Raw genomic sequence first — 13,395 nt, 5'->3', positions numbered from 1 at the left:
TTGCCTCGGAGCACAGAAACTGCCCCTGTACATTTACCACCCAAGAGCGCTTTCTCCCAAGAGCACCCCCATGTGAACAGCAAAGCACATGGCCCTCCAGTCCTTGAGATAATGGATGGTTTCCCATTTCAGTTAAGGAGATTGAGGATTAAAGTGGTGGTGGGGGGACTTCCCTGTGATCCAGTGGTTAAGAATCTGCCTGCCAATGCAGGGGACAGGGGTTCAATCCCTGGTCAGGGACAATTCTACATGCTGTGGGCAACTGAGCCCATGCACCACAACTACTGAGCCTGTGCTCTGGAGCCCGTGCTCTGCAACTAGAAAGTAGCCCCCACTCGCTGCAGCTAGAGAAAGCCCATGCCCAGCAACAGACCCAGTGCAGCCAAAAATAATTAAAAAAATAAAGTGATGGGGAGATTTCTCTCAGTTCCCTGCCAAACTGCAAGCTTTTCTGACTCGGTCACTTCCCCACTAAATGCTTCTAGCAAATATGTCACCCCTCCCTACTCCCGTCACCCCCAGCCCCATATCCCTGCCTCTACCTGCAGTGTCCACACGTCAAGTTCCAGCTCACAGACACCTAGCTGACAGCAGCACTTGCCTGGGTCCACATCTGGATGCTTACCAGTGTAAGCACCGGTGTTTCTGCCTCTTAGACCCAACACTGAGCACAGCCTGTCCTTTGCCTGCTTTCTTCCTGGAACTTTCTCTTCACTAGTGACACCCTCCGCCCATGTGGCACCTTGGCCACCCCTTACCATGCCCCACAAGCCCCCAATTCCCCGTCATCGCTTCCTCCAAACACCGGAGCCAACATCCAGAAAGCAGTCTCCCTGCCTGGCATGTGCCTGCTTAGTCCAAGGCTACCTCATCAGAGAGGCTGCCTGGCTCTGTCCAGATGGTCTGACCTCCACCAGTCGCCCCTCACCACACTGCAGCTAAAGCTGAGCCCTGGCTGATCCCCTCCCGTTAAGACTGGGCTAGAGGTAGGGATGAGTCACCTCAATCATCTTTCCATCAGTGCCTGACATGGCTCAGATGGTTCAAATGGCAGCTGCTGGCTCTGCAGTGGCAGCACATTAACTGACTGTTAAAGGGCCACCCCTTAATCACACTCCTTCCTTGTGACTCACTCCAGCCTCATCCCAAACATGGAAGCCATCTGAGCTGCGGGCCATGGTAGCTGCTTCCGGAAGAGCCAAGGCACCGGCTGCTGTTAAGGCTGGGGTGACTCTCCTGGCCCCCACTTACTCCTCCCCACAGTCTCTATTCTCAAAAGGCTGTCACCATCCCCTTCTCCTCCTGCCTTCTGTCTTTCCCAGCATCAGGGTCTTTTCCAATCAGTCGGCTCTTTGCATCAGGTGGCCAAAGTACTGGAGCTTCAGCTTCAGCATCAGTCCTTCCAGTGAATACTCAGAGTTGATTTCCGTTAGGATTGACTGGTTTGATCTTGCTGTCCAAGGGACTCTCGTCTCCAGCACAATTTGAAAACATCAGTTCTTTGGGGCTCAGCTTTATGGTCCAACTCACATCTGTACATGAATACTGGAAAAACCATAGCTTTGACTATATGGACCTTTGTCAGCAAAGTGATGTCTCTCTCTGCTTTTCAATAAGCTGTCCAGGTTTATCATAGCTTTTCTTCCAAGAAGTCTTTTAATATCAGAGCTGCAGTCATCGTCTGCAGTGATCATGGAGCCCACGAAAATAAAATGTTAGTATTTCCACTTTTTCCCCTTCTGTTTACCATTAAGTGATAGAACCAGATGCCATGACCTTCTTTTTTGAATGTTGAGTTTTAACTTTTTTCATTCTTTCACCCTCGAGGCTTTTTAGTTCCTCTTCACTTTGACATTAAAGTGGTGTCATCTGCATATCTAAGGTTGTTGATATTTCTCCCAGCAATCTTGATTTCAGTTTGATTTATCCAACCTGGCATTTTGCATGATATACTCTGCAGGTAAGTTAAATAACCAGGGTGACAGCATACAGCCTTGACAGTACTCCTTTCCCAATTTTGAACCAGTCTGTTTTTCCATGTCTGGTTCTGCTGCTTCTTGGCCTGCGTACAGGTTTCTCAGGAGACAGGTAAGGTGGGCCATCTCTTTAAGAATTTTCCAGTTTCCCTCTAGCTGGGTTGTAGGCATAACTGAGTGGCTCAAAAGCATGTCCTCAGGAGGGGAGGCCCAAAGAGATGTCCATGCCCCACACCCCAGGGATCTTGGCTCCTCCTGAACCATAGAACTGCATGGCAGGTCACACCAGCATTCGAGCAAGTAACATGACCATCCTGCTCTTGTCTGTCCCAGGAGGGGTCCAGATGGGCACCACTGTCTGCCCGCCCCCCCAGTTCCCTGTGAGTCAAATGAGATTCTACCACAGCTCCCACTAGCTACATCTCCAAGTACATAATTAAGAAAACACTGAATACAGTGATCTTTCCTTCATGACACAAAAGACGAAAAACACGTGGGGATTATGTTGCAAAGTCAGAACTACTAAACCTAGATTTCTGAGAACCAGAGCACGAGAAGGAAAGGAATAGCTCAACCCAGCAGTCACCTGAAACTGGCCAGAAGCACAGGGCACCCCACCTTGCCCCGCCCCTCACCTGGCAGTACAGGCAATGAACAGGTGGCTGAGTGTGGAGGACCACTGCTCCATATCCTCCCACCTAGGGGGGATGAGGGGATGAGAAAAAGGGGTTTGGATCTGTGGGAACAGCGTGGCAGCCAGCATCGTCCTGCAGAACTCCAAGCCACAGGCCAGGTGCCATGTGCCCAGCAGGCCTGCCTCATTTCCTCCTCAGATCCCACGTCCCTCCCGCCTACCAGATCACACCAGCATTCTGGCCCAGGTGAGGACCCTGAAAATGGGATGAATTAAACAGTTCCAGTTCTACACACATTTCTATTTTATTATGGCAAAGGTGAAAACGCCACCTTCTCCACAACAACAACCAGTAAAAGTTATCCCAAAAATAACTCAGTACAAAACAGGTCTGTTTCAGAATTTAAAAAAAAAAAAAAAGGAAAAAGAAACCTTTACATGAATTTTAAATCCTATTTTAAAACACAAAAGAAACAAATCCATCATTGGCCACACAGCCCCAGTCTGTCACCCCCTCCCACCAGGGAGCACGGACGAGACTTCTGGGTCCTGGTCCATGCACGGATTTGCTGGTCTGTTTAACTGGTGTCCATCTGAAACAGAGGAAGAGAGGTGCTCACTCAAAATGAGGCCCTCCTCTCAGTTGGTCTGGGACTGACCCTCACCCAGCCCTCCTCTGTGACTTACTCTTGCATTATAAGCATCCAGCTGGGCATCTAACTCTTCTGCGGAAAGCTGCTGCTTTGAACTCCTGCCGGTGCCTCTGCCTCTGCCCCGGCTGCCTCCACGGGTGCCTCTCCGGGTGCCGCCGCCACCACCAAAACCTCCTGAACCACGGTTTCTAGTCATCCCACCTCTGTTTACACTAGCAAGAAAAGGAAACTTTGCTCACATGCCTGGGAAGACCTGCAGCATGAGGAGACACCCCACAAGTCAGCCATGACTAGAGAGGCCCTGAACTCACCTCTGTGCAGGTCTCCGCTGCGTGTCAATCTGTGAGGTGACGAGCTGAATGTTCATGGGGCGGCCTGTGGCAGAGAACACAAGAGGGCCAGCTCCTGTTAGAGGACTCTGAAGCCTGCTAGGGGCAGCACCCTGGCCTCCATGCAAGCACTGGAAAGGGACACTGTGCATCTTGATGCTCCCGACGAGAGGACAGCCTGGAAATGCTGGTGGGAGAACAGCCCCACCAGCGCCTCCTCGCTCCTTCTCATCCAGTGCACGTGGGTGTCTGTCGGGCGTCCGGGGTGCCCAGGAGCAGAAAGGTACCTTTGTCTTTACGACTACAGCCCCGCACTCAAGAGTTGTACTATGGTGATTCTGAGAAGGCTTCACAGAAGTGAATCTTCCGGAAGGAGCTGAAGGAGGGGAGGGATGTAGCTTGCTGGATGGGGATTCACAAGAGGTTGGTCCAGATGTGTGGGGCAGCATGAGAGGTGGCAGTGGAAGAGAGACAAAGGGGCGAACACAAAGTGTCCTCAAGCAGAGGGGACCCTACTCTTGCAGGGATGGGGCCAGCCTTTGGCTCCGCAAACTAGCTACAGCGCTGCAGCCTTTCTGGGTCCAATCTCAAACGCACCATCCAAAGGGACGCCGTTGTACTGTTTCATAGCTTTTAGTGCATCTGCCTTCCGCTCAAAGTGCACGTCAGCTGTTCCTAAACTGCGGCCAGATCGGTCGTAGTGCACAGCCGCCTTCTTCAGAGTTCCAAATTCAGCAAAGAGCTCCTGAGAGTCAGAAAGAGCAGTTGTTAGCAAAGCAATCTTTCTTCTGGTGGCCCAGGGACACTCCCTGGAAGTGTAAACTGCTTTGGGGTATTTCCCTGGGAGGAAGACATACATGTGGTGGGGCAGGGCAGTGGCGGTGGGACCTGGGGTATGGGATGGGACAGGTGGGACAGCAATTTCCCGGAGCAGCTGGGCCTGAGGGCTCCTGCCCACTTGGGAACCTGACATCTCTACCACGATGCAGGTGAAGGATCACAAAGCCCACCAATGAAGGGCAAATATTAAGTTGCTATCTTCTTCAACAAAGGAATATTTACAACACACCCAAGGACTGTGCCAAGAAGCAGCCAAGGCCAAGATCACAGAGCAAGGGGCTCTATCCACTTGTGGACCAGCTCCAAGGGCCCTCTGACTGGGAGCCCTGACCCAGCCCCTCCCCCAGGGCAGATTCTGGCTCACCTTTCCCTCTCCTCCTACTCAAGCCTGCCGCAAAGCCTGAAGTCAAGCGCTGCCATGGAAACTGCCCTGACCTCAGGCAGGCTGGGAGTTGGAGAGGGAACCCAGAGTGTGGGGCTACTCCGGCCGCAGGCACACAGCGGGAAGTGGAGTTCACCAAAAGCGGTTTCCAGTGGATGCCAGAAACCACCTTAAAAAAAGTGTTGAGACACTGTGAGTGCTCACTGGCCTTGCTCTGTCCTCCCAAGGCAAAGTAAATGGCTGGGCTCTGGGAAATTGAACCCAGGGAGGCCCAGTACCCTGCCCAGCCATCTCCTGGACTGACCCCCAAGATGTCATTACTTAACCATTTTAGGCAGCAAGTTTAAAGGCCTTTAGGGTTCAACCAAAAAAAAAGAAAAGGAAAAAAAGAAAAAGGGGAGGAAAGAGAGAGGAAAAAAAAAAAAAGAGGCTTCAACCAAAGATGTTTGAGAATCATGCCACTAGCAAAACCCAGGGGGTGAGGATAAGTGAGAAGACAGGGGATGAAATTCTAAGTAAGACATAGGGCTTAAGGCAAATGGAACCAGAGTGACGCTGGCACCATCCTGGTTCTATGCTGTCAGTTCTACAAAAGAAGTACTTTCTCCTCCCAACAAACCATTAAAACAAGCAAAACGTAAGGAAAGCAAGTAGCCTAGCTCTTCCACGAACAGGAACGGAGCACATTCAACCAAGCTTCTGTCAGAAGAGCTTGGGCAGAGTGCCTTCATCTACAGAACACGTTTTAGCAAGGAAGAACGGCAGCGCCCCAGACTAAGCTGGGGTCTTGTCTTCCAGCACAAACTGACACATTGGTCAGGCTTTCAATTCTAGCTCAACCTCTGCTCTGCATTCCTGGAGCCCCTCACAGGGAACAGTGGCTGGCCCTTGGGTGCCTGGGAGAGCTTGTCTTCCCAAGGTGTGTGGGGGGATTCAGGGCCAAGTCCCAAACGCCACAACCAATTCCGTGCGGAGTGACCCGCCCACCAAGAAACTCCAGTCCCTTACCTGAATATCAGCGTCGGACACTCCAAAATCCAGATTTGACACCAGCAGTTTCCCACCGGTCTCCACGCCGGCACCACCCCCAAAACCGCTATCGAAAAGGTCATGCTGCCATTTGTCGGGAAGTTGTTTCGGCTGAGGGAAAAGAAAACACAAGAACAGAAAAAGGTCTGTGAGTCTCACTCCAGGGCTCGCCCTCGCCCTCACGGCCACAGCAAGACCCTCCCCCCATCACGGCGGGGAAGCAGGCACTGAGACAGACCCGCGGCCCCCGCTTCTCGCCCGCGTCAGGCCGTACCCGGCCGCCAAGGCCACACGTCCCGCAACTTCTCGGTTCCCTCCAACCGACTTCCCGCCACCGGGGCGGCCGCGCCAACGGCCCCTCAGCCCCCAGAGCCGTGAGGCCGGGCGCCCTGCTAAGACAAAGGCCGCCAGGGTCTCCGCCTTGGTGCCCGGCAGGCGTGCGACCTTCCCGCCCGCCGAACCGGCCGGCGCCCGCGACCCCCGGCCCAGTCGGTCAGTCGGTCAGCCGGCCGCCCGGTCGGTCGCCCGTGCGCCGCCCTGCCGGTTCGCTCCCTCGCCGCGGCCCGCCACCCGGTATCCACACTCACCCTGCTGTAGGGCGCCGGCCGGTTCCTGCCGCCGCCGCCCGCCGCGCCGCGGGCTATGGCCGGCCGATTCCGAATGGGTCCGCCGCCTCGGTTCACTCGCGCGGCGGCCTGGGCCCCGCCGCCGCGGCCACCCTGGGAGCCGGCCCGGCCGCGGCCCCTGCCCCCGCCGCGGCCGCCTCGCTGGCTCCGGTTCAGCTTAATGATGTCGTCCAGAGACATATCCATTTTGTCGGCCATGGCGGGCGCGGAATCGGCCTCGGCTCGAGCCCGCGCGTCAGCACGTCGGCGCGTCACTTCCAGCGCCGCTCGGGGGTTTTCCGGTGCCGCGTCCTCAGAGCGACCGCGGATTGGCTGCGGGCCTTCGGCGTCTCAGAGGGCGAGGCCGCGCGTGCGCACTGAACCAAGGAGCTCGGCGGGCGCCTCTGAGAAGTGCCGAGCCGCGGCCACAGGCGTTTATGTACCTTCCCGCGCGGGGCCGGCGCTGCCAACTGAAGGCGGGTGGTGCCGCGCGCGATTAGATCGGCGGGGGCGCGGCCGTTGGGGGCGTGGCCGAGCGTGGCGCCTCTCCCTTGCCCCTCCCCCACCGCACCAGGAACCCGCACCCTAGTCCCGCGGCGGGAGTGAGTGCGGCCCGTGCGGCCCGTGCGGCCCACGCCTGGGTTGTTTCCGGGGTGACCTCGTAGGGAGCGGGCTTGGGTCTCCATCTACTCAGCCCCGTCAGCCCTTTCGGAAGTAGCGCACGGCGCGTTTCTGCGGTTGTTAAAGAAAGCCGACGAGCCCTTCTGCGTACGCCGGGGCAGAAGTGCGGTGTTGGCGAAGGACCAACACCGGTCCTCCCGGGCTTCCCGAGGACCCGGCCTCCGCCCCAGCCCCCTTGCAGACAGCTCTTACTGCCTTTCGGCTGCCACTGTTGCCTACGCTGGACCCTCGGGGCGACACCCCTTCTTTGGCTTCCAGGTGCCGTAGCTCTGCAGACTCAGCACAGCCGGGTGGTCTCTTCCCTCCTCGCAGGCTCCTCGCGCCATGAGGGTGAAGATCAAATGCTGGAACGGCGTGGCCACTTGGCTCTGGGTAGCCAACGACGAGAACTGTGGCATCTGCCGGATGGCCTTCAATGGCTGCTGCCCGGACTGTGAGTGTCCCCTGCCCGCTGTCTCTCGAGCTGTGCCTATCATCTGGCCTTGGCGTGTCCCCAGAAGTACTTGCACAGCGTTTCTGGGGTTTGGTTTCCTCTTCCCAAGAAAAGTTGATAGAGAAAAGCCAGGCTATTTGGGCCCATATTTGTACAAAGATCCTGTCAAAAGTTTTGTAAGGAAAAGAGCACAGTTTGCTGTCCTGGTAAAAGTCACTATGAGACACGTGGAACACAAAGATGTGTTCAAGCATTTTATTTGAAAATTTCAAGTCAACAAAAAAGTGTAATGTTACAAGGTTTCCCCCTCAATCCAGCACATAAATGATGAATAACACGTTTTCATATCTGGTGGGTTTTGCCCAGCTGTTTTAAAGTAAATGCTAAATGTCTCCTGCATTGTCAGGTGGGTTCTTTACCACTGGGCCACCAGGGAAGCCATAGTAAATGCTAAATGTGAGGCCCTACTTCAGTGCTGACTTTCACCCAGCACTGTTGTCACTTTAGACAACGTATTTCTTACCGTTGCCCCTCATTCCCAGTCCTTGTTCAGATTTCTTTAGTTGTCCTCAAATGTCTTTTTGTTGTTGGGTGGTGTGAGCCAAGACCCAAGGTGTGATCACTTTTTCCCTTCACTACTTAATCTAGAATAGTCTTGCTTCAACTTCTCTATCGCGTTTTAGACATCTAATTATTTGTTTTTATTTTTATTTATTTATTTTTGGCTGCGTAGGGACCTTCATTGCATTGGGCAGGCTTCTCTCTAGTTGTGTTGCATGGGCTCAGTTGTCTTGGATCACGTGGGATTTTAGTTTCTAGACCAGGGGTCAAACCCACATCCCCTGCATTGGAAGGCAGATTCTTAACTACTGGACCACCATGGAATTCCCCGTAGACATCTGATTCTTTCAGAACCTGTTGTCTTGCAAAATGCCTGACCTCAGGTTTTATCAGAGTTCATCTTTGCTGGGCTTTTTTGCATTGCTCCCTCGTGGCTCAGACAGTAAAGCGTCTGTCTACAATGCGGGAGAACTGGGTTCGATCCCTGGGTTGGGAAGATCCCTTGGAGAAGGAAATGGCAATCCACTCCAGTACTATCGCCTGGAAAATCCCATGGACAGAGGAGCCTGGTAGGCTACAGTCCATGGGATAGGAAAGAGTCGGACACGACTGAGCGACTTCACTTTCACTTCACTTTGTCTCCAGTGTGTTCTGTGAAGTGAAAGTATTTGGGTCAAAAGGAGATTTTTGCACCAGTGAATTTAGTTTTTAGTCAGACACAAGTGAACTAGAAGCAGTAGGAAGGCTCTTAAGACTTTGCCTAGGGAACGAAGGTGTTCCCAAGAGAGAAGTGAGATTTGGGGACCACTGAGAAGTCAATGACCAGGCCTGTCCTGTGGGGCTGTGAACATCAAAATAGTACTAGATCTTTGCTTACAGTGAAATTCAAATAATTGAATTTTAGTGCAAATATAATTTTATCCTAGCCTTAAATCTTTACATTCGGTGAGAGGAAATCTCATCACCTAGGGGCTAGTCCATCCTGATTTAATCAGGCTGGTATATAATCTTAGGAAATCAGTGATTGGTTCTACTTGATGAGGTTTTATGTAACAGGCAGAGAGAATAGAAGCACAAGGTCTGGCTTGGTTTAATCCGTTTAAAACCTCGCCCCCCCCCCCTTTTTTTTTTGGTTCAGTTGGGTCTTGTTACTACATGCAGCCTTTTTCTAGGTGAGGGAGCACTACTCTAGTTGCCGTGGCTTCTCTTGTTGCGGAGCACAGGCTCTAGGCGCACAGGCTTCAGTGGTTTCATTGCTCGGGTTTAGTTGCTCTGCAGCATGTGAAATCTTCCAGGCCCAGGGATTGAACCCATGTCCCGTGCATTGGCAGGTGGATTCCTATCCACTGTACCACCAGGGAAATCCTAACACCACCCTTTCTCAAAGCTACAACACAGGTTATGGGTAGGTACTTGCAACTTTCTCAGCAGCAGATATGGCTTCTGAAAAGAAAAGTCCTAGGGTAGCATTTATGTGGTCATGCCCTTGACCCAGTGTGGGTGAGTGAGCCTGTGTGTCAAAGATGGCACCAGGGCTTGCATGCAGCTTGTGGAACCCAGTGTGTAGGGCTGGCTGAGGTGTGCTGGCTCCTGGGAAGAGGGGGGGGGGGGGGGCGGGGTTTAGAGGCTGAACTTTGGACTTGCTGGTTGTGAGCCAGCTGTAATGATCGAAGTGTTTGGTCAGCCCAGGGTGCCTTCTATACAGATCAAGTGATGCTGGATTTCTCTGCTGAGATGAAATTCCTACGAAGAATCCAAAGTGACTCAGACTGTGATAAACCTGCTCCTTGTCTCAGGGCTTTGTGAGTGAAAGTCTTATGGAGAGGATCCCACCGACACTTAGCATGAGTCACTATCAGCATGGAAGGTGGTGTCAGATTCCCCACGAATGGACGTGATGGCTAGGGTACTCCTGCCAGTAGGCTAGCTGGCCCCTGTGCATCCTCTTGCATCCTCTATTTGTAAGGGCTCTAATGTGTTAGGGGTGATTGCAAGCGTAGTTCTGCTGAGGTGGGAAAGACCCTGGGTGGGGTGGGGTCGGGGTGGGAACCAACAGAAATCAGGTGTCACACCCTGTGGGCTCCTGGCACAGGGCTGTCCACCTCGCCCCCGACCCTGGCCTGGGAAGCAGAGTGAGCTAGATGGTTTTGTATTTTCCAGGTAAATTGTTTTTTGGTTGTTTTGTTGTAAAAGATTCAGAAAAGGAATGATGTTTTGTTTTAGAGAGAATTACTTTTAAAAGATTGGGGGTTTGAGGGGGAGAAAGGATCCATGTATATGTGTAACTGAGTCCCTTCACTGTTCACCTGAAATTATCACAGTGTTGTTAATGGGCTATACCCCAATACAAAATAAAAAGTTAAAAAAAAAAAAAATTGAGAAACACTGCCCCAAACAAGAGAGTAAGAAGATGGCAGTGCCCATCTGTCTGACTCCATAGGGTGAATGTACCACTGTGGGGCAAGGGCTGCTCCTGAACTGGGAAGGAGGTGCAGGTTTTGAGCAGCCACTGAAGGATATTTAAGACCTGGCACCCACACCAGCCTCCTGGCCGGCATGCTCCCTTCAGGCCATGGCAGCTGCCCTTGGGAGTCACGTGGCCTCGTCTGTCGGTGGTATGTCGGGGGGCATGATAGAGACTGCGGAGCACTGTGAGGCTTGGACAAGCGCTCAGGTCAGGTTTCCGGCCCCTTGTGCAGCTCAGAGCAGGTGCTCCATTAGGTCTTGAGAGCACTGCCATGTGGCTTCGCCATGGTGTTATCTGTTTAACACATTGTACAGTCACCTGTCCCTGTGTCTGGTGTCAAGAGAGACGACCAGGACCACATGTGACTAGGCCAGCACTTAGGAACTACTTTGTGGACAAGATGTCTCCTGTTCACCCCAGCTTATCTGGCTGCTGCACTGTGTGCCCTAGTGACTTCTGGATTTGGTTCACGCTTAATAGGCATGAGGGGCCCTGTGGCAATGGTTTGGGGGAATGGCCCCCCTAGAGGGTGGTGGCAGCAAGCTGCAGCTCCCCCTGCTCATGGGGACCTTACCTGCTCGTGGCTGGGGGAGGACATTGTGCTCTGCTGGCACCAGCTATGTGATGGGGTTTTGTAGATTCTTAAAAGCCAGGGACTTGTTTCTGTTGATGCCAGGCCCTCTTCACAGTGGTAGCACATGCAGGTGTGTGGGCTGGAGGGCCAGCACCAGGTTCTCTGGACCTCAGGTAGGATAGAAATGGGGAGGAAACGGGAGGCAGTGCCACGTCACTCCCAGTGGCCGATGGGCTGGGCCATAAGCCCCTGTGTCCCCGACCTGCTTCCTGGTACTGAACTGGGTCCCTACTGCCTGGCGATAGCAACATCTAGTTTCTAAGGCTCCGGCTCATCTCACCTTGATCAAGAGAATGGTTTGCCGCTCGGAGGCAGGTCACCTGTGCAGGCGCCCTGACACACTGATGTAACCTTCTTGGCATCACGGATGCCAAATGGCAGAGCTGCGGTGTGTCTGCAGATGGGCCCAGGCCCTGGGAGGCCAGTGGACGGGGGTTCAGGCCTGGCCAGAGCTCTTGCTGCTGCTGAGCTCCCGCGTGGAGGTGGGAGCAGCCTGGGTGGTCTTTGCAGAGGTTCATATAGAGGTGGCTGCTCAGCTGAGCCTGTGGTTTCCTTCCAGGTTCCTGTCCTCTCTGAGCCCTGAGGCCACCGTGGGCATGCTTCCCCCGTCGGACTTGTCCTGTGCTCTGGGTGACTCACAGGTCCTCTCGTCCCTCCCACAGGCAAGGTGCCGGGTGACGACTGCCCGCTGGTGTGGGGCCAGTGCTCACACTGCTTCCACATGCACTGCATCCTCAAGTGGCTGAACGCGCAGCAGGTGCAGCAGCACTGCCCCATGTGCCGCCAGGAGTGGAAGTTCAAGGAGTGAGGCCATCCACGCTGCCCGATGCCCCTGCCCTCACCCTGAGACGGCCTCACCCCCACAGTGGCTCTGGGTGGCTGTCTCCTCCACGGAGACAGTCTCCTCTGGGCTCTGACAGGGTTGAAATGAGGACTGGAGCTGCGTTTATTTTCTCCCATCACAACGTTGACACTTTTATCAAATAAATAAAACTCATTAAACCACCTAAGCCTGGCCGGAGGCTCCAGTTGCTTGTTTTCTTGGTGCTGAGGCAGCCTCGGTGTGCGCCAGTATGAAAACTCATGAATAAACATCCCAATGCGATGCCGAGAGGCCCTGAGTCACACCCCTGGAGAAGAAGGAGCCAGGGATCAGCCGGAGGAGCCAGGGTGGGAGGAGTGGGCTTGGGTTGGAAGAGCCTGGTGGGGTTAGAGAGGCCGGGAGGCCCCCTCTTCAGGGTGGTTGCTGGGACCCTGGATGGACATGGCTGGCAGGCACTCCCATGCTTCCTCCCTCTGGAAGGCTGTCCCTGAGTAGGTGCTAGCTGTGCAAAGAGGGCTTTGCCAAGGCTGCTGTGACTGGTGGCCTCAGTCCCCTTCTTCCAGCTCCTTGTCAAGGCCAGTGTCTGACATCAGGACATGTGTCCACGGGTGTCCAAGGGTCTCCCCATCTAGAGAAGTCAGCCCTTGGGACATCCTTGGGGCACCTCTGCTCCACCACAGCCCCCGTTGGCTGGTGGCCTGGTGTGGGGTGGGGGCAAGGAACCCAGCCCTAGGGTTTTGAGCAGCTTTTGGATGGCAACCGCTGTAGGCTACATGTCCTGTGAGCAAGGGCTCCTTCCAGTCTATTCTCGACCTCCCCCCGCACCTGGGGTCACTGCCCTGTGTCCCTGTAATGCCTTCTGCCCAGTGGGTAGCTGGTTTCTGAGCACCAGTCCCCAGGGGAGAAGGCAGGGCAGTACATGGTCTGGACCATTGTGCCCAGAGGGAAGGAACCTTCACAGAACCTGGAGGTCATATGCTCCTTGCCCAGAAACCCAGCTGCCAGGGCCCTTGTGCTGGTGTCTGTCCTGGGAAGGCACGTGGCCAGGGTGTTTGGAAAGTGTGAGCAGGAGGAGGGGCAGCTGAGTAAGCCTCATGTCACCTGCTGTGTGCCCTCCGTCTTGGGCCCTTGGACTCAGCCTCCTGGGTGCTCCCATTTAGCTCTTGGACTCTAGGCAGTAACTCTGAATTCTAAGCGCCTATCTACAGCGTGTCTGGATCCATGGTCACTGAGTTCACAGACCAGTAAGAAGACCAACCCTTACTGGGAGGTGGGCAGTGGCAGCTGCAGAGGATCCCACAGGGTGACCTGGCCTGCCCTGCTCGCCTCCCGTCCCTGGAGTTCTGCC

General features: G+C 54.2%; 2 protein-coding genes across 7 annotated transcripts; one reads left to right on the top strand and one right to left on the bottom strand.

The window, feature by feature from the left end:
• Positions 1 to 2,901: 2,901 nt before the first annotated feature.
• On the bottom strand, positions 2,902 to 6,686 carry ALYREF (Aly/REF export factor). The gene is given in 6 exon segments (NM_001035417.2): positions 2,902 to 3,203; positions 3,298 to 3,475; positions 3,575 to 3,638; positions 4,190 to 4,337; positions 5,823 to 5,954; positions 6,431 to 6,686. Coding segments are annotated over 6 exon segments (774 nt in total). The 5' UTR covers positions 6,668 to 6,686; the 3' UTR covers positions 2,902 to 3,188.
• Positions 5,907 to 12,234, top strand: ANAPC11 (anaphase promoting complex subunit 11). 6 transcript variants are annotated; one of them, XM_024980453.2, is made up of 3 exons: positions 5,907 to 5,987; positions 7,442 to 7,562; positions 11,887 to 12,234. In XM_024980453.2, exons 1-3 carry the CDS (start codon positions 5,925 to 5,927, stop codon positions 12,030 to 12,032), a joined length of 330 nt encoding a protein of 109 aa, XP_024836221.1. In that variant the 5' UTR covers positions 5,907 to 5,924; the 3' UTR covers positions 12,033 to 12,234. The 6 variants fall into 6 exon arrangements, with proteins under 6 accessions (XP_024836221.1, XP_005221121.1, XP_010814773.1 ...); XM_005221064.5 differs by lacking the exon at positions 5,907 to 5,987 and adding an exon at positions 6,833 to 6,924; XM_010816471.4 differs by lacking the exon at positions 5,907 to 5,987 and adding an exon at positions 6,833 to 6,924 and having other exon boundaries at positions 7,388 to 7,562.
• Positions 12,235 to 13,395: the final 1,161 nt, after the last annotated feature.

Source organism: Bos taurus, chromosome 19, assembly GCF_002263795.3.
Source record: "Bos taurus isolate L1 Dominette 01449 registration number 42190680 breed Hereford chromosome 19, ARS-UCD2.0, whole genome shotgun sequence".
In the NCBI taxonomy this organism is placed as follows: Eukaryota; Metazoa; Chordata; class Mammalia; order Artiodactyla; family Bovidae; genus Bos; species Bos taurus.
Note: the sequence above shows the minus strand (reverse complement) of the source record. Positions and strands in the feature narration are given on the sequence as shown.

Coding starts and splice junctions, on each gene's coding strand:
- ANAPC11 (XM_024980453.2), top strand. CDS start 5,925: ATGCTGCCATTTGTCGGGAAGTTGTTTCGGCTGAGGGAAAAGAAAACA. Junction 5,988..7,441: donor AAACACAAGAACAGAAAAAG/GTCTGTGAGTCT, acceptor CCCTCCTCGCAG/GCTCCTCGCGCCATGAGGGT. Junction 7,563..11,886: donor CAATGGCTGCTGCCCGGACT/GTGAGTGTCCCC, acceptor TCCCTCCCACAG/GCAAGGTGCCGGGTGACGAC.